This window comes from Hippocampus zosterae, chromosome 4 (assembly GCF_025434085.1).
Source record: "Hippocampus zosterae strain Florida chromosome 4, ASM2543408v3, whole genome shotgun sequence".
Lineage (NCBI taxonomy): Eukaryota > Metazoa > Chordata > Actinopteri > Syngnathiformes > Syngnathidae > Hippocampus > Hippocampus zosterae.
The window spans coordinates 3,562,858-3,583,787 of NC_067454.1; the positions used below are offsets into that span (position 1 = coordinate 3,562,858).

General features: G+C 45.6%; 1 protein-coding gene and 1 long non-coding RNA gene across 4 annotated transcripts in view; one reads left to right on the top strand and one right to left on the bottom strand.

Moving 5' to 3' along the window:
* LOC127598982 (uncharacterized) overlaps positions 1 to 20,746 on the bottom strand; it is a 48,550-nt gene extending 27,804 nt beyond the window's left edge. Inside the window, exon 1 of one of the 2 annotated variants that reach the window (XR_007961974.1) lies at positions 20,699 to 20,746. This is a non-coding gene — a long non-coding RNA (uncharacterized LOC127598982). Of the gene's footprint in view, positions 1 to 11,534; positions 11,586 to 20,698 lie in introns of those variants that run through there. The other variant, XR_007961975.1, reaches the window with a different exon arrangement.
* acsf3 (acyl-CoA synthetase family member 3) overlaps positions 18,227 to 20,930 on the top strand; it is a 58,097-nt gene continuing 55,393 nt past the window's right edge. For both annotated transcript variants that reach the window (XR_007961958.1, XM_052062522.1), the window contains exons 1-3: positions 18,227 to 18,319; positions 18,820 to 18,852; positions 19,010 to 19,873. Coding sequence is in view for 1 of the 2 variants with exons in the window: in XM_052062522.1 (XP_051918482.1) it covers positions 19,160 to 19,873 (714 nt within the window). In the remaining variant the exon portion in view is untranslated. The remainder of the gene's footprint in view (positions 18,320 to 18,819; positions 18,853 to 19,009; positions 19,874 to 20,930) is intronic.

Here is a 20,930-nt window from a genome sequence, read left to right on the forward strand (position 1 = left end):
CCGGAGAAAACCCACGCAGGCCCGGGGAGAACATGCAAACTCCACATAGGGAGGCCGGAGCTGGAATTGAACCTGGTACCTCTGCACTGTGAAGTCGACGTGCTAACCACTGGACTACCGGGCCGCCCGTAGCATATAGTACTTTGTATAAATTCATCTTCTCAAGTACTACATGTTCATCTTCTCAAGTACTACACACATACTTTTTTTTAAAAATATTGGTCCTGTGATTTTTATTTTGTTTTTTGGACAACTTTGCTACGTGTTGTGGGCCATTTGATTTCAATTACATGTCAGCAGTGTTTTGTTTAGAAATCTCCTCAGAGGAGAAACAATATGGTCTCATAAATAAAACACATGGAGATGTTTTAAACATCACAGCGTGTCAGTGTTTTTCCATTCCAGAAATACCGGTCGAGGCTCAACCCATGAATTTCCTCTATAATTGCTTCAGTTACACCAGTTGGTGTGAGTCCATCATAAATACGCAAATCATAACACCTGCGCGACAGTGAAGTCCTTTTGTAACAGACGGGATTGTTTCGTCAGATTGTTTAGCCTTCAGATCGGCTGGCGACTACTCCAAAGTCAGCCGGGATCGGCTCCAGCTCACCTGTGACCTTAATGAGGGTAAAGAAAAAATGATATTGCTCGAAATATAGTTCAAATACTGAATTCTGTTCATTATCCGATCATTACTTGCTGCTCACTTTTTGTTTGTGCTACAATGAATAAACCAGCATACTCTGGCATGCTATATAAATGTTTGGACAATTTTCCCCAAAAGCTCAACTTCCCGCTGTACTGTAAAAAAAAAATAAATGAATTAATAAAAAAATAAATAAATAAGAAGTGAACTCAAAATTTCAAGGCAACAAGACCGCCCAAATTTGTTGCGCTAATATTGTTGCCAGAAATGTGAATACCGGTAATTTTAAAGTCATTCCAACTTAAATGACTGTTTAACACCTGGTATATTAAGATATTTTGTGATGTTTTCTTTAATCAATGTATTTCTTCTCAGTGAAAAAACTGCTTTGAGATGATTGCATGACTTGGTGACTTGCTTGCCTAAGCAATTTCAGAGATGGACTCTGGAGCCTGCTTTGACGACTTCAGAGATAAACTATTTAGCCTGCCTTGACGACTTCATAGTCTGCTTTGTTTGAATTGTCAAAAATTGATTGAGATCAATGCCACTTGATTACACAACAAACAGTGTGGCGTAGGGAGGGATGAGAATGGCCACTCACCCTTCCCGATGCACACACTTTAGAGGATAAAAGGAGGGGAGCGATGCTCCTCAGCAGAGTCCGCTGTGGGTTAACGTACGAACGCCCAGCTCGTATTGAAGCTCACTCTGCTGAGGGTGTTGGCTCTCCACCCTAATGGCATACGGTAAGAGTTCTTTAGCTTCATACAACTTGTTTGAACTGTGTTATCATTTCTGTGTGGGACCAATAAAGTGCCTATTGTTGGTAGCCAGAAGTTTCTTGTCGTTATTTCTGAGTGCCTATCTCCGACGATCCTTTATAAAACTTGATATTCATTCAAATTGAGTATCAGAAGTGTTTCAAAAGAAGTGTGTTTTTTACAGTGTGCCGCTCCCATCAATACTAAGTTTGTTTTTTACAGTGTGGTGAAGAGCTGAAACGTCTTTGATTTCTCCAAAAAATTGATAGTATTAAAAATATATAGTATTGTATTGTAAAAAAGACTGATGACTCCCTCCCTGTGCTTTGAGACGCGCCAACAACGTCATTCTGCCATTTGCCGACCTTGACGCTTTGCACCTTGAGCAACCGTTGACGAGAGAAAAATCAACATCGTAAGTCAGTGGCATCTTTTTTTTTTGTTTATGTTCTGATGCGTTGAGCTCTATAATATCCGGGCAAGATTTCAGTAAGGATGTGACCTCAGAGACAACCAAAATCTTGGTTGCAGAAATCGTTGGATGCAGCGTAACACACAAAGCCTCTGTGTTGGTCGTTTAAAACAGCTAACTGCCGATGAATCCGTTAGTCTCATATTCATACACCCGGATGTCAACGTAAATATTTGACGGTATATTTTCAGAAGACACAATTTGACACTTTCATAAGAGCAAACAATCATCCGAGCGATCCATCCATCCAGTTTCTGAACCGCTTAATCCTCACTAGGGTCGCGGGGGGTGCTGGAGCCTTTCCCAGCTGTCTTCGGGCAGTAGGCGGGGGACACCCTGAATCGGTTGCCAGCCAATCGCAGGGCACACAGAAACGAACAACCATTCGCACTCACACTCACACCTAGGGGCAATTTAGAGCGTCCAATCAGCCTGCCACGCATGTTTTTGGAACGTGGGAGGAAACCGGAGCACCCGGAGAAAACCCACGCAGGCCCGGGGAGAACATGCAAACTCCACACAGGGAGGCCGGAGCTGGAATCGAACCCGGTACCTCTGCACTGTGAAGCCGACGTGCTAACCACTGGACTACCGGGCCGCCTTCACCCGAGCGATGTTTCATATTATTTATCATTGGTGTGCAGTTCAGGGTCAAACTCAGGCAGAAAGGGCCGAACCCACCAGATGGCCTTGATCCAATAGGTGGTCTCTTATCGGGGGTGGCTGGGGGAAGTCTGACATCTGCTAACCAAGGCAAGCTCCTCACACAAGATCACACGAGCGTCATCCTCTCTTACCTCGGCGTTTCCACGAGTGCTTATGCGCTGTCACCGGCGCCTCTGAAGGCTACGTCTGCAACTCTGCGTGTTTCCTCGATCACATTTCACTCACATCGCAGCTCAGTGTGCGCTCATTTCCGTGGCTCGGGCTTCAAACAATGGCAACTCATTAGTGTCCATTGCGAATGCAATTTTTACGCGTGAGCCATTTTCCTCTTGTCATAATCACGGTTTGTCGTGTTTGTTTGGGCTCCGCCGTGTTAATACATGGCGGGCATTATTGAGCTCGTTTCCTGATGTTTGTTTAATTGCTCATATGGAGGGAGTTGATTTATGGATGGCTTGAGCCTGAAAATGCAGCGACGGCATTGACGAGGGATCCCGCGTTTCCATTAAGTGGTTCTTGGTGGAGAGAAATGTCATTTTTTTTTCCCTATAGGAGGCTTTGAAATGACAAGTTGCAGTTGAAATGATTTTTAATTTTTTTTTTTTATCATGACAGAGGCAGGATCGATCTGTTGCCTGAAAATAATCTTCACGGCAGAGACGCACGGCGTCGATGCTGACGCAAGTTCTGCACTTTTGCAGAAATATTGTCCCCCCTGAAGAAAAGAGCGTAACGCGCCGTGACCTCCCCGGGAAAGTTGGGCCCAACTTGCGACTCAGGTTGCATTATTCATCAGACGTCAATGCCATTCTTGTCTACCTTTTAATTGACAGGTGTCGAGGTGAGTCCATATGGCACGCACGCGCGGATACACATAATGCAACAAAAGGCACACACCGGTGCACACACTGGAAAGGGAGGGACGTGCTCTGGGTTCACAACAGATGATTCACACTGCGTATGCGTGCGTGTGTGTGTGTGTGCGATGGAGGAGAGGTCTCGTTAGCACTACAAGTGTATGGCTAAATTAGTCTCCTCTATCCCCCCCATCACCTGCTCTCAGACACTGCAGCTGTCACCCAGCTATCTGGCTCTGGATTTATTTATGAGAGGTTTAAAATTGCATTCCATACAGTATATCCATGTGGCTATGCTCCGAAGCGGTGGGATACCCTTTTACTCGGAAAATACATTCAGTTGTGATTATGAGCTACGGTATAATATATATAATAAATATATATATAATGGGGCGGCCCGGTAGTCCAGTGGCTAGCACGTCGGCTTCACAGTGCAGAGGTACCGGGTTCGACTCCAGCTCCGGCCTCCCTGTGTGGAGTTTGCATGTTCTCCCCGGGCCTGCGTGGGTTTTCTCCGGGTGCTCTGGTTTCCTCCCACATTCCAAAAACATGCGTGGCAGGCTGATTGAACACTCTAAATTGTCCCTAGTTGTGAGTGTGAGTGTGGATGGTTGTTCGTCTCTGTGTGCCCTGCGATTGGCTGGCAACCGATTCAGGGTGTCCCCCTGCCTACTGCCCGAAGACAGCTGGGATAGGCTCCAGCACCCCCCGCGACCCTAGTGAGGATCAAGCGGCTCGGAAGATGAATGAATGAATGAATATATATATATATATATAAAAAATGTGGGCGGCCCGGTAGTCCAGTGGTTAGCACGTCGGCTTCACAGTGCAGAGGTACTCGGGTTCGATTCCAGCTCCGGCCTCCCTGTATGGAGTTTGCATGTTCTCCCCGGGCCTGCGTGGGTTTTCTCCGGGTGCTCCGGTTTCCTCCCACATTCCAAAAACATGCGTGGCAGGCTGATTGAACACTCTAAATTGTCCCTAGGTGTGAGTGTGAGTGTGAATGGTTGTTCGTCTCTGTGTGCCCTGTGATTGGCTGGCAACCGATTCAGGGTGTCCCCCGCCTACTGCCCGAAGACAGCTGGGATAGGCTCCAGCACCCCCCGCGACCCTAGTGAGGATCAAGCGGCTCGGAAGATGAATGAATGTATATATATATATATATATATATATAATGTGTGTGTGTGAACTAAAAATGCCAGTAAGATCATATTGTTCAGTTGTTTGCTAGGCCATTTATTCAATAAGTGTGACATTAAAAAAACACACTTTTACATCGGATTTATTTGTTCAACAAGTCTTCACCTTCACTGTCACTTCCCGGCTGTCAAAATGCCTGGGTGAAGCTCCTCCTGGTAATAGCATTTTATTACATGATGGCAAATCCCATTCCGGATTCAATCTTTTAATCTATGCTGGCCTGGAAAACGTTCCGTTCCAATGCTACAAATGCGAGAATGTCATCAATCGTCATCATTATCATTTCATCAAAATGTATTTATTTCTTCTGCCGTTTGACCGACGGCTGTCACTCTCTGCTCCGCTCTTTTCGTGTCTACTTTTCCATCACCTCATTCTATAAATCAAGATGGTCATTCACATTTGCTTCCTCTTGCGACTTAGGGGGGAAAAATGTCTTAAGGTGTGGTGGAGGGGGGCGGGGGGTGGGGGGGGTCAAACGGAGCAGAATGAAAGTTGACAATAAATGAAATAAGTAAGAAAAGGGGCAGGGGTCACGCGGGTCAGGAACCCTGTGGTTGGGTCAGTATGTTGGCACAAGCTCAGGACCTTTCATCGATGGCCAGATCATCTGTGGCTGTCACTTCATCCGACCGTGGCATATGGTCACGTTTCAGGAGAATAGACATAATTTGTTTTTTTTGTTTTTTTAATTTCGACATGTGTCCGTCTTCATCTCTTCCTATTATTCTCCTTTTCCCCTCCACGCAAATATGCATGTGACCTTCCCGCCACGGCCAAGAGACCAGCTCTCCCGTGCTGCTCCAATAAACAAACAATTACAAGAAGAGGAAGATGTATCTGGCGGAAGGGCTTCACAATTGCAAAGCGTTTAATTTCCGATTTCACAGTCCTTTGGAAGAAGGGACAGGCATGGGGGGGTGGGGGGGGACAGGCCAAACGGCAGTCTCTTTTCCCAGACACGCACAACGAGACGCATCCACGCTGTTCTTTTCTGCGCCTAATGTTTTTAAACAGCATGTAATTACGACTCGGAGCTTTGGTGTCATGGCTCCCATTTTCAATTTAATGTATGGATGTAATGCACTGCGGCCGGCCGAAAAACATCCATCTCGATCCGTCTTTTTACATGCGGCTCATAACTGAATCGCATAGTGAATAATTCAATTTGCAGACGTAGACGATCGCTACGCGTTGTGGAGGGTGACCGCAGTTTCAAAGCACGCTTAATGGATTGATTCAGTGATAACAGTGGGTTGTGAGTAAGTAGTTTTCCTACTTGCTTGTCTAACCGCAGCGCAGCCTGTAAAGACCAACGTGATGCCGCGCGTAGATCAATACCAAGCGCCGGTCGACACACATTGAAGCCTCTCTTCATTCAAAATACTCATCGCAAATAAAAATCCTTTAATCCTCCTCTGTGACTTGCATTCAGGTTCGTTTAGAACACCTAATCCTGTCGTGAGCCTCCCACATAGGGATCAAACATTGTTGCCGAATAACAACAACAATGCGAGCATTTTTAGTAAGGAGCGGTGTCTTTTTTTTTTTGGAGGGGGTGGGGGATGGTGAACCCATCTGGGTTGTAAGACTGAGACAGGGGGTGTCAGGAGTTTTTTTTTTTAATTGCCATGAATCCATTGTCAATATCACAGCAAGAGCTGCACTCTACATCCAACAGACAACACAGTTGGCTAGTTGACAGTCGATGCTAGGGCTCAACTTAAGATGAAAACAACATTGCCGTGCTGGAGCAAACTAGGTTACTCGCACAAACTAGCTCTCCTTGATTTTTAAAAAAAAAATTTCCCCGACGCTCAGGGATGTTCATCAAGGGGGCCTGTGAATGACTTCAAGATGGTCATGACGACAGAACTGCGGAAGATTCCAAAAGAATCCTAATGGGAAAAAAGGACAAAATCCGACTTCAACGGACAGTTAGGACGGCAGAAAAAAATCGTTGGCACCTCCCTACCCACTCTTGAGGACTTGCACACTGCAAGAATCAAGACAAGGGCATGGAAAATCCTCCTGGATACCCCCTGCACCCTGCCCACCACCTCTTCCAGCTACTCCCCTCAGGCAGGCGCTACAGATCCATGCGCACCAAAGCCAGCAGACACTTAAACAGCTTCTTCCCTCTAGCCATTAACTCCTTAAACAGTCACTGACATAGTCACTCTTCTTGCACCACAAAATGGTACTGTACTACAAAACTACTGGTATACTCTAAAATGGTTCAATGATTTTGTTGTTTACGATGATACTAGTGCAGCGTGTTATACTGGAGACAAATTCCTTGTGTGTTCTGCATACTTGGCCAATAAAGATGATTCTGATTCTGATGAGGAGTAAAGGAAAGTATGGCGGAAAGTCTGAAACGTTGGTATAAAAAGCCATTCTTTTACTTCAATTCGCGACTACTGAGATTATTCTGAAGCTTGTGTTGATTATCTTTTTGTCTTTAGCCATCACCAAATGACAATGACAAAAGTAACTTCATACTCAGTAGCCCCATCAGACTTTATTGAGTTGGAGCCTCCCCAGCAGAGTTTGGGACAGTACATACTGGAGCACAGGGACACAAACCACACTCATATTTACACCTATGGGTAATTACAAGTCTTCAATTAAAACCAAAGAGGTATATTTTTTAAATAAAAAAATCCTAGGAACACCCTTCAAGCACGTGCAAACGCCACACAGAAAATGAGTAGCATAAATGTTCAATACTCGCCTTCTCAAAAGGTTTTTTTTTTGTCTAGTCTCAAAACAGGCGGCCCGGTAGTCCAGTGGTTAGCACGTCGGCTTCACAGTGCAGAGGTACCGGGTTCGATTCCAGCTCCGGCCTCCCTGTGTGGAGTTTGCATGTTCTCCCCGGGCCTGCGTGGGTTTTCTCCGGGTGCTCCGGTTTCCTCCCACATTCCAAAAACATGCATGGCAGGCTGATTGGACGCTCTAAATTGTCCCTAGGTGTGAATGTGAGCGTGGATGGTTGTTCGTCTCTGTGTGCCCTGCGATTGGCTGGCAACTGATCCAGGGTGTCCCCCGCCTACTGCCCGAAGACGGCTGGGATAGGCTCCAGCACCCCCCGCGACCCTAGTGAGGATTAAGCGGTTCAGAAAATGGATGGATGGATGGATAGTCTCAAAACAAAATGACTCCCAGTCCTGGGTGGGTTGAGTGGTGCTTATGCGTCTCAATTTGAGACACTTGTCGGTGGATGATATTTGCTTGACTCCATGTGTAATTTCAAAAAATCCTTGTTTGAATAATGCGACACACGAGTTGCCTTCTAATTTGTCTACTTTCTCTTCTACAATTTCCTCCTTTTTTTTGTGCCTCCCCTCGGACGTACAGTGCACGTGGGCTTGCTCGCCGTCATTGTTCATAAGCAGTGGCGGGCCGTGTATTTGAACCTTAGGCCTTCAGTGACGTCACATACAGTACATTAACACAATAGAGGCTCGTCAGACAGCACTTAATTTCAGGAGCATTTAAAACCATCAAGTATGCATTCACAATTAAGAGCATGAAACTGAATTTACAGATATTGCGACCCGAGTGAGGATGAAGCGGTTCGGAAGATGAATAATAATCATAAACAAGTCTGTCCAATAAATTGCGCAATGTTGCAGTTTCATATAAGACACCAAACACACCATAACAAAACAAACTATTCTTTGAAAATAAAATTAACAGATCATTTGCATTTTGAGAATAGGCTATACAACAGCAAATAACTGAAAATGTTGAGCAACTGAGATTGAATGAATTTTAGTGCACAAAGCTGATTACAATCGCCATAATTAATTGCAGGTGAGCTGATTGATTTGATACATTTTTGTATCTTTGTCATTGTATTTCGTGACCATTAATACTAACGAAATAAAATAAGAAGAAATGTAAAATAAAATTCATTTACTCACCAATGTAGTGCCTGTTCACTGAGCTGCAGATCGACGCAAGTGTCCCCAAACGTTTTTAAATGCACCGTAGCTTGTAAGTGCCCAGCCGTGCTCTGATGTTTCCTTGCTGCCTTGGTAAAACAACTTAAATTGGTAAATCCAGTGGAAGGTCCGGCTTGAAAATTGTGTGGAAAGTAGTCCTGCAGCCATATCGACGTCTTCTCCTTCGGCCATTTTGGGTCAAAATGAAGCAACAGCTCCCCCTAGCAGGCGCTAATCTAATCACCGAACGCGCACGTCCAGTGTCGACGTAAGGCATTCCAGCTGACACCGGTGTGCAGACTCGTGATCTGATTGGCTATTGCAAGCTGACTGTGCCCGTTCATTTACAGAGCACAGGAGCCCGCTCTGTTTAATCTGAAATCCACAAGTTTGGTTTACCTGGCAACACAACCTATCTGAAATATGATTGGTTAAAAACTCTACCATAATAAATTTATTATGTTATTTATCGAGTGGCTTTCAATGTTATTGTAAATAACGTGACTGAGTGGAAATAATATGACGTAAAGAATACAGAGAATCATTTTGTTGACATATTTATGAAAATAAAATAACAAATTAAATTTTATTATTATTCTCAGAAAAGTAAATTTATTAAATGTATTTTTCTGAGAATGTTTAGGCTAGCAGAGAAGGCCTTGCTGGCCCTGACGGAACGCCACTGTTCATAAGGTATTGTTCTCCGGCCTTTGTGTTGGTATAATTTGCCGGCCAGATACGTCTGCCAACGCTGATCCGTTGTCCAGCAGCATGCCACACAAAACAAGGCGTCAATTAGGCAGCCTGTCGCAGAGTGTGGCGACGTGATCGCGTGGGGCCGGCCTCTGCCTCGGCACCTGTCCCCAACATCCTTTGATGGGCTGTAACTTAACCCCCCGCCCCGTTCATCTCAGCCGCTGCTAAAAATAGCCGGATGCACACAGGTCGGCCTCGGCTAATGATCGCTTTTTACAGGTCAAACTGGAAGAGTGAGCACAAGCGTGGACAGATTGTGAGGCGTGTTTGGAAGTGACACAAATCCCACAAGAGTGGCTGAAAATAGCCAATCCCAAATCAGTGAAGTCCCCGCTGTATGTTGACACTCAATCGCTCTCGTTATGATGTCATTTGACAATGTATGGGGTTCATTTGCAATGGTGTGGAAGTGCACTGCATGTGGCTTGATAACCGAAATGACGCATTTAAGTATCAACGTATTTATTTTTGCACACAAACACACAGTCAAATAAATATATATATATATTTTAAAACAGAGAATCATTGAATGAGGAATTTAATGCTGATTGACAGTGAATTGAACGAGTACACGTTTTTGTACAAATAATAGACAACTGCGTATTTTACATCAATAGTTAATCCTCAGAATAAATTACAACGGTAAAGTGGAGACAAAAATGAACATTTGCCAAAGTCAACACCCATTCACAAATAATTCATCTATGTTTACAGGGATGAAGCGGAAGTAAATGTTGTGGTGTTGCAAAGAAAGAATAAAAAAAAAAATACTGTTAATCTGCCCGCAAACTTCATGGTTGAAAAGAACCGCAGCTAATTAACAGCACACCAGTACAGGAATATATTTTAATATTGATCTCCTTCTATCCCCGGAGCATTGTCTGCAAAATGTGTGAGTGCAAGTGTGCGTGCGTGCAAGGCAAGAGTATGATTATGAATATTTTAAGAGCACATTTAACATGGCGAAGCCGGAGCGAGCTCGGTGAAGGATTTGTGCCGACTCTTCAGCTAATGACCTCAGGCGCTTCCAGCAAAGCTTCTTCATATTTTAAAGAAAGTCGATAAAGCTGCGGCCCAGTCAGCAGCATGAAGATTCATACAGACGCCACGGGGACCCTGGAAAAAAAAAAAAGAAATTAATAACGCGCGTGTCTAACAATCCGTCCCGCGGTTTAGCTGAATAACCGAGATCTCGGCCTCAAATGCAAAGTAGTCAGCGAACGCGTCGATGAGATCAATTCTGAACACGCGTCTCTTACCTCTCAAATCAATGTACAAACACACTTTTTTGCTCCCCGCAGTTCCTTCAGGCCCCCTCTGCGCACACAAACAGATGCATCGCACCAAACTCCAAAGCAAAGGAACTCAAACACACGAAATCCCTCAGCAGTACAAGATTACACTGTGTTTTGCTTCCGTCCGTCACTCCGTTTGCCAAAACAGCTCGATGCGCCTTAAAATGCATTTTGCTTCTCTTCACAAAAGCCGTTTTGGGTTTTATTTTTGGTCCTCATTTTAAACTATTGCCTCGGTTTGTGTTTTCTTATGCAGATGTGACAAATCCTCTCAATGCAAGGTCAGACATTGTGCAGAATCCCCCCAAATGGCTCCGTCTTTACAATTTGTCTTCACGTGGCGAGTGACACTTTCCTGTATGCCTTTCACACAGCGCCGAGGGACCAGCCAAGGCATTCATTCACATGAATGGAAAGACTGCAAACAATTAACAAATGCCAAAAGGTGTGGGAGAGGACAAATTATATTAAATGTATTCCTGCGTTGTGTTTTTTTTTCAATGCATCTCAGCTGGCTTCCTTTGTGGCTTTTCGGGCATCACAAAAAGATTGATATCTACTGACTGGGAAAAAAATGGCATCACATACTTCATCAGAATTTATTCATTTAAGTATATATATATTCATCTTCCGAGCCGCTTGATCCTCACTAGGGTCGCAGGGGGTACTGGAGCCTATCCCAGCTGTCCTCGGGCAGTAGGCGACACCCTGAATCGGGGGCCAGCCAATCGCAGGGCACACAGGGACAAACAACCATTCGCACTCACACTCACACCTAGGAACAATTTGGAGTGTTCAATCAGCCTGCCACGCATGTTTTTGGAATGTGGGAGGAAACCGGAGCACCCGGAGAAAACCCACGCAGGCCCGGGGAGAACATGCAAACTTCACACAGGGAGGCCGGAGCTGGAATCGAACCGGGCACCTCCGCACTGTGAAGCCGACGTGCTAACCACTGGACTACCGGGCCGCCCTGGGAGAGGACAAATTATATAAATGTATTCCTGCGTTGTGCACCTCAGCTGGCAGGCAATCTGTCCTTCCTTTGTGGCTTTTTGGGCATCACAAAAAGATTGATATCTACTGACTGGGGAAAAAATGGCATCACATACTTCATCAGATTTTATTCATTTAAGTCCATCCACCCATCCATCCATCATCTACCTCTTATCCGGGGCCGGGTCGCGGGGGCAACAGCTTTAGCAGGGAAGCTCAGACTTCCCTCTCCCTAGCTACTTCGTCCAGCTCTCCCCGGGGGATCCCGAGTCGTTCCCAGGCAAGCTGGGTGACATAGTCTTTCCAGCGTGTCCTGGGTCTTCCTCGGGGTCTCCTCCCGGTGGGGCATGACCGGAACACCTCACCGGGGAGGGGCTCAGGGGGCATCCGAATAAGATGCCCAAGCCACCTCATCTGGCTCCTCTCGATATGGAGGAGAAGCGGCTCGACTCTGAGCCCCTCCCGGATGACCGAGCTTCTCACCTTATCTCTAAGAGAGAGCCCGGACACCCTGCGGAGAAAACTCATTTCAGGCCGCTTGTAACCGCTTCATTTAAGTTATCGGTTTATATGTATATATAAAAGGTCAGAGCGAAAAGTATCATATGTGTTTTGACTGGCAGGGGGGTTGGGCAGTAGGTGAGTTGGCGTCACTTAGTGAATGACCAATCGTACAGTGGTAAGTAAGCTCAGTCGTCCCTGCGAGGCGAGACAGCATATGGCATTGTCTCCGAGAGAACCACTCGGCACCCCGGCAGCAGTGGCGGGAGCGCATGTGGCCGTCTGCACCCACAGACAAAAGACGTTCAATAGAAACTGCGCGATATGAACCGGGGCGTGAATATGAAATCTTTGAGAAATGAATGAATCTATGAAAAACCGTGCGAGTATTATGCGCGGTTTGAACAGAGCAAAATAAAGAGAAAAAAAATCAAATTGTCAAATCAAAGCACGCAAAAGTGCCGAGCTGATTGAGACTCAAGGAACGGAAGTCCCGATCGTCTGCCCGGCAGAAGAGTTTCCATTTCCTCGCGTGGGAGTTAAAAGCGAACGCGGACAATCGATGAAGCATTGATGGAAAGGCCATCAGGAAATTCTGTAGCATATTAGAGCCGGAAGGCCGGGAAGCCCGTCGGCATTTAGTTAGGGCGAATTACCTTAAGACTACCGTTGAATCAACTTTATTCCGTCCATTTGACCACACCGCCGGCCTCTGTTATCCGCAGACCAAGTAAAATCGCAAGAACACGTTGCAGGCAAATAATCTGGATTTACAAAGCATTCCCAGTCACTTGTTTCTGAGATTTGATCATAAACTGAATGAAAAAAAACAAAAGCCGCCGGCAAACATATCTGCTCCCTAAGCTGTTGGAAAGCAAAATTCCGTGCCAACCCAAACAATTCAGACCCGCAGCATATAGCCACTTCAAATCCTCTGGCAGACATCTTTCTCTCTCTCTCTCTAAGCCCACAATGAGAGGCTTGTTTAAGCAGCTCATCAGCAGCCTGGTACCCCATATGTGCCTCACACCCGACGATCCCCAGTGGCTTCCAGCTCTGTGCAGTGATACCATCTCATCTGCCAACATGGACCACTTGGAAAAAGCCCAATCCTTCCTTTTGGTTTCTCTCGTCTGCCCTCCCTGGCTAATGTTATGATCTGGACAGATACCAGAGTTCATTTCTGCCAAATAAACAGACAGCACAAAAGAGCTGGGAAAAAAAAAAAATCATGTGTTGAATGTACTCCGTTTTATTTTATCCAGTGGTTGCACAAAATGGCGGCCCGGTAGTCCAGTGGTTAGCACGTGGGCTTCACAGTGCAGAGGTACCGGGTTCGATTCCAGCTCCGGCCTCCCTGTGTGGAGTTTGCATGTTCTCCCCGGGCCTGCGTGGGTTTTCTGCGGGTGCTCCGGTTTCCTACCACATTCCAAAAACATGCGTGGCAGGCTAATTGAACCCTCTAAATTGTCCCTAGGAATGATTGTGAGCGTGGATGGTTGTTCGTCTCTGTGTGCCCTGCGATTGGCTGGCCTACTGCCCGAAGACGGCTGGGATAGGCTCCAGCACCCCCCGCGACCCTAGTGAGGATCAAGCGGTTCAGAAAATGGATGGATGGATGGATGGATGGGTTGCACAAAATAAAATCATCTGGATACAGATAGATTTTTATGTAGCTGTACTTAAATTGCTTTTAATAAAATTGAAATATTTTTTAATTGCATGCAACCACTTGATGAACTAAAATTGAGTAAATTCAACATTTTTTTTCAGTATACACGTTTTTTTTTTTTTTGGACAAAAAAATGAAGGTGTGACTATCGCTGGCCCTTTATGACAAATATGGTGAGAAGCAGACAGACAGCGATGTCATATCGGCCGCGTGCGTCTGCTGGTCCCGCACGGCGGCAGTCCGCTTATCCTCCTGCCACCGCACATATGTTCGGGACATATGAACAGTTGGACGTGGCCGATGGCTAAAATGGGTCAGGCAGACACAGATGGAGAAAAAAAAAACACAACTCCCACTGGGTCATTTTCAGATAACTTATACACTCGGGGAGGAAAAAAAAAACCATGCGTAAGAGTGTGACGGTGTGTCATTCAAAAGAGGTGCAGGATTTTTTTTTTTTGAAGGCTACTTTTGCTCTTTTCTCCTTCTGTCTGTGTGCCATAGCACATCTGATCTCAGTTACCTCCAACGTAGAGATCTTTTTTTTTTTCATTGCTGTTACATTGGGGGAAACGTTCACAGTAGAGGTTCACAGGTTCATCCCCCCATTTGTTAAAATTGTCCTTTTTCTGAATAAATCCACATAAAAACGGACAATAAAAGTGTTCCGTGGGACCGTTCAGAACATGGAGGAGTTTTGCCCTCTTACCAGTGGCGTCCTGAAATTATAAAGACGGAACATCAGCGCCGAGGGCCAATCTTCGGCAATGTGTCGTTGAAGTATTTAGACCTCGGCCTTGAGCGTCACTTAACGCATTTCTGAAAAGATGAGTGAAAAGAGAATGTATGAAATGCAGCTGGACGATGAATCACGATTTCCGACACAAAAGGGAGGTCACAGAAAAGTTACATTACAAAGGGCTGTTGATTAGCCTCCCTTCGCCTTTCCAAATGGCAGTCATCGCAAATGACACGTCTCTCATGTGCGCGTTTCACAAAGATGCTGTTGGAAATTCTCCTTTGTAAACGGAGGCCGTCTTCGCACAAAGCTGCGGCGCTCTTTCCAAGCAACATGTGTGGTGTCACAGATAAAATGGATTATCGACAAGCGTCCTTGGTAAAAGGTCAAAAGGCCCATTAAGAAAACTGGTTGGAGTTGAGGACCATCCATATGTTTCATTATTCCTTTTAACGTGATCATTTGTGTCAGTTTTCTGACACGGTGATTGTAATGGCACGTTATTTCCGTACCGCTTGATCCTCACTAGGGTCGCGGGAGCCTATCCCAGCTGTCTCCGGGCAGTAGGCGGGGGACACCCTGAATTGGTTGCCAGCCAATCGCAGGGCACACATAGACGAACAACCATCCACGCTCACACTCACACCTAGGGACAGTGTTCAATCAGCCTGCCATGCATATTTTTGGAATGTGGGAGGAAACCGGAGCACCCGGAGAAAACCCACGCAGGCCCGGGGAGAACATGCAAACTCCACACAGGGAGGCCGGAGCTGGAATCGAACCCGGTACCTCTGCACTGTGAAGCCGACGTGCTAACCACTGGACTACCGGGCCGCCACTTGGCACGTTATTTTATTTTTATTTATTTTTTTTGTTATTGAACTTTTTATTGAATTTTTTCAAACAGTTAGAATAAAAACATGGTCACGTGTTTAAGTACATAGAACCACACCATTTCCGGGCATCAAAATAGTACATACATACATTGACATCCCTGTAGAACGGGTTACAATTACTGCCCTCCCACCTATACAATGTCCTGAACACTGTGCCATATGAGTAGAAAAGTAATGAAATCAAATAAAATAATAATAATAAACAAAAATAAACTTGAGTGGAATGGGGCCAATAGGGTAACTCAACTATCTGTTCAAGCACTACCTTAGGTTTCCGTAAATTTTATCCAGGTATCCCATAATGTCTCAAATTTTTCTCGTTCGCCCCGAAGAGTAAATATTTAAATAAAATAATATAATAATAAGGCGGCCCGGTAGTCCAGTGGTTAGCACGTCGGCTTCACAGTGCAGAGGTACCGGGTTCGATTCCAGCTCCCACCTCCCTGTGTGGAGTTTGCATGTTCTCCCCGGGCCTGCGTGGGTTTTCTCCGGGTGCTCCGGTTTCCTCCCACATTCCAAAAACATGCGTGGCAGGCTGATTGAACACTCTAAATTGTCCCTAGGTGTGAGTGTGAGCGTGGATGGTTGTTCGTCTCTGTGTGCCCTGCGATTGGCTGGCAACCGATTCAGGGTGTCCCCCGCCTACTGCCCGAAGACGGCTGGGATAGGCTCCAGCACCCCCCCGCGACCCTAGTGAGGATCAAGCGGCTCGGAAGATGAATGAATGAATATAATAATAATATAATATATATATATATAATAAAATAATAGTAAAATATTTTTTTTATTTTGCACAAGAGCAGCTCGTGGTGGGTTCATCAGGGTTTGTTCAGTCACACAATGCATCAGGGGCGATTCTCGGATCACAGGTTTAAAGGTGCCGAGCTCCCGGCCAGGCGAGATAAAAAAGAAAAGCTTTTAGGGGGATGCTGGTGTTCATTTTAAAGGTGTTTGAGCACCCGCCAAAATTGTCTCGAAACGCCCATGCGGTGCATTCATAGCACCGTCGTCCATCTTTCACTTCAAAAGAAGCATCAGCTGACACGCCGTAATGTCTTCCATGGCTTCGGACGTATGGGTGGACGTGCTCTGCGTGACAGTCACATCTCTTGGATTTAAGTCAAGTTTGCAGCTGCGGCATTAGAATAATTCATCGGGTGCTTTTTTTTTTTTTTTACCCTGGAGGAGCCACAGGTAGTTGATGAAGTGGCAGTGCCAAGACTCCCAACTGGCGAAGACGAAGCGCAGCTGCCGGGAGTCAGCACGGCCAGATGCCGTTGCTGATGTACCATGTGTTCCGAGCAGGGCAACAGTGTGTTTGCGAGCGAGCCGGGTGGGAGGGAAGAGTGCGAGACGCTTGCCAAGACATTCTCGCGCTGATGCCAACCTGACACATGCTTGGGTAGTCCCCGTGGTTCACGGTAACCATATCAGCCTCTCTCCTGAATCTGTAGGGGGTCCTCTCTTCCTTAGATGCGGTCCTCTGCCAAGATGGAAGCTGGCACCTGCGCACCGCCATCCTGCCCGTCGGCATCTAGATTGTTTCGGGTGGTCTTCGTCGCGTGATGTGTTGGCAGCAGGCCATTGCAGCTTGGTATGATCATGTCAGTGTAACCTTCACCAGCAATTCTTTCGGCATCATGTCAACTCATACATAAATATATATACACGTCTAATCTCCGGTCATGCCAACACATCCTGCTGTTGTTTAAATGAGCATCTTGATGGCTGTGATTCCCGAGCCCGCAAGCAAAAAAAAAAATATGGCTGACTTCCAGGAAACAATTCCCAAAACATTGGTCTTTTGTTCATCAGCATCCAATCATTCTCAGGTTGTATCCTTGTAAAATCCATCATATCCGGTAGAATTAATTGAGAGGAAAAATATCAGGCGTTGTCGAGAAACAATGTTACTTATATCGTAGCATAGCATCCTCTTGAATCGCAATTCCCCACAAATAGGACGGAAGGGCTGGTCTTTGACGATACTATTCCTGAGAGCAGAGGGGTTCTCTGATACAAAGGCTCCGCATTCATTAGGAACATGCCATCATCGTCTGCGGTGTAGGGGGTTTGTGAGGCAAGTGAAAACTTTTTGAACACTTGCCATGTCTGTACCATTCTGTTATCCGAGGCCCTCGACTGCCAGCTGGCGGCAGAATGTGCCCACTTGCACAGTGATGCCAAGCTAGTTGGCACACTGACATGTGATGTAAAGCCAAACGTGTGTGTTTGCGGTGGCTACATATATGCAATACTCACCCCTCCCATATCCCCCACCTAGACACAGAGACACACTTTTCTGATTGGCACCACCTTTCTGCATCTGCTCTTCAGTAATGAGAGTTGATATAGACGGTATCAATCCCGCTTGAAATGTCATAAAGTAAACGTTTGGGTTCAATTGTAATAATAGAAAACAATTGTAAACATGTTGGGGGAAATGAAATCAATTAATTCATGTTTACCTCAACGGTTGAATGTTTCTATGGGCAATTAGAAAATATTTTTTAATGATAAAATATTAATACAGCAATAGTGAAAGTATGAACAAGTCAAGTCAAGAGTATTTATATAGCACTTTCAAACAGCCATCGCTGCATACAAAGTGCTGTACATGGAGCGATTTAACATACACAATAAACAGTAAGACGAAATGGTAATAAAGGCGGTAGAAAGCATCAAGCAGTAAAATCATGCTGAGTCGCAGGTATAAATACTACTCTATCATTTTTGAAACAGCAATTTTCGAAAACTGCCTTACCTACTTTGTGGTGGCCACAATGCAGAAAGCGCTGAATGGCGCCCAGACCCAGAGGAACGTTTGAGGTGCATGTTCGTGTTTCGTACAGGAACTATAATCGGTTGCACCGTCCTTCACCATAAGCATACCGGTCGGCTTCTAGGTAAGTTGAAAATAAAATTGTACTGTACAAGGTGGCATATAAATAGACAGGTTTTATCAAGCAAAAGTAAATTACTCTTTGAAAATCAACTAATGTCATCTTGAACGGACGATGCTATTTTCAATTAATAAAGCATAGTCGCTCACGATATGAAGCTTTTTTTTCCAGCTTTGAATATTGCTTTCAGTATTGAATGCATGTCACTCGGTTTTTTTGCTCTGCATGCACTTAGGGATGTGTAAAATAATGAATATTAACATTTTGTGCTCTAGCATCATGTCGGAAACCTGTGTAGCCCCAATTAAGCCCCTCAAGTATTTTATTTGATATTCTAATATACATTTCAAAATGATTTTCTCAGTCCCCGGTATTGGTCAGACCCCTTTTACCTTGGTGAGAGACAAAATCCTGGAGGCTTTTCTGTCCCACTGAACCATGCATGTTAGATTAACTGAAACAACCTTCAATGCGAATGCTTATCTGTCTCTTTGTCCCCACAGATTGACTGGTTAACTGGCTCATCTGTGACCCAAGTGAGGATTACACAATACATTGAAATATGCAGTAGACATATATATTTGTCTTTGATTATTTTATAAAGGACGATTTAATATATATTACAGTATACATATTAACATGTTTCTCAACAATAAGGACATCTAACGCTCTTGTTTTGTTCTATTTGCTCAGTTGAGGAGGAGACCCCTGCGTTATTGACCCATGAGGAAACTGCCCACCAAATTCAAAAGCTGATTCCCGATCTTCATATCTTTAAGAAAAAGAATATGTCATCCATCGTGAATATTAAAGTCTGAACGTTCTAAGGGAATTAAATCAACCATGTTCTCAAGATGTGTCACTGCATGCTACGCTCTGAAGCGGAAATGTTGCTGGAAAACCAATGTTGACATTGATTATTGGTCTTCCAATCCAAGCCGATGTTTTTTGGTAAAAGTCGTCCAGAGGAAAGCTCATACATGGACGAGAGTATCCTCGCCCAGGATAAACCAAAAACTGGTGTATGCACGAGCTCCAGCATTTGGAGACAAAGTAGCCCTGATAGACAGTAGTGGAAGCCACAGCTACAAGCAACTGTATGCTAGCAGCTTGGGCCTTGCGGGAAGAATCAACGCCACGCTACACTCTGACTTAGGACGGCGAGAAGGTAAACCAATCTCCTTCCTGTGTGCAAATGATGCTTCCTATACGGTGGCCCAGTGGGCTATTTGGATGAGTGGTGGGACAGCGATTCCATTGTACAGAAAACATCCAGCCTCAGAACTAGAGTACATCATCACAGACTCCCATAGTGCACTGCTGGTGGCGGGGCACCCCTATGCTGAAATCCTGGAGCCCTTGGCACAGAAACTGGGTCTGCCCTGTCTAACTCTTCCCCCCACTTCCACACTCGGCACTTTAAACAATAGTAACAACCAAGACATGGCGGAGGCCAGCACGGACTGGAAAGAGCAACCATCCATGATCATCTACACCAGTGGTACGACCGGGAGGCCCAAGGGTGTTCTTCATACTCACAGCAGCATCCAAGCCATTGTAAATAATTTCTTGTTGTCACTTTCAGTATTCTAATTTATGTTTGTCCTTGGTATTAAATGGCGACGTCTAACACATTTACTGTAGTAAATCTTTTCCATCACGGACGGCCGCTGCATTTGATTCTTGCTCTTTGCTTCCAATGGTCATCCAATGATGATGCCATTTCCAAAATGGCCGCCCATCCATCCATCCATCCATCTTCCGAGCCGCTTGATCCTCACTAGGGTCGCGGGGGGTGCTGGAGCCTATCCCAGCTGTCCTCGGGCAGTAGGCGGGGGACACCCTGAATTGGTTGCTAGCCAATCGCAGGGCACACAGAAACGAACAACCATTCGCACTCACACTCACACCTAGGGATAATCTAGAGTGTTCAATCAGCCTGCCACGCATGTTTTTGGAATGTGGGAGGAAACCGGAGCACCCGGAGAAAACCCACGCAGGCACTCCCAAACAAATGTTGCCATTCTTTGGGTCATGCCTTGTCATTCCGTGCCGCTTTGTGATCATTGGGTTTCAGAATGAGCTATTTTTTCTTTCATGGGGGTTGCGGGCGTGTTGGAGCTTTTCCCCGGCTGTCTTCGGGTAGTAGGCGGGGGACACCCTGAATCGGTTGCCAGCCAATCGCAGGGCACACAGAAACGAACAACCATTCGCACCACACTCACACCTAGGGACAATGTTTGTTGTGTGTTCAATCAGCCTGCCACGCATGTTTTTTGGAATGTGGGAGGAAACCGGAGCACCCGTAGAAAACCCACCCAGGCCCGTGGAGAGCATGCAAACTCCACACAGAGAGGCCGGAGCTGGAATCGAACCCGGTACCTCTGCACTGTGAAGCCGACGCGCTAACCACTGGACTACCGGGCCGCCAAAATGGCCGCCCTTTCTGGTAATTCAATGCCCTTTCTGCATAACTCATCCATCTCACAGTTCAGAGGTTGTCGGTTCTAATCCGAGCTTCAGCCTTTCTGCGTGGCATTTGGATGTTCTCTCCATGACCGCGTGGGTGATTTTTCTCCAACATTCCAAAAACATGCACGGTAGCTTAAATGAA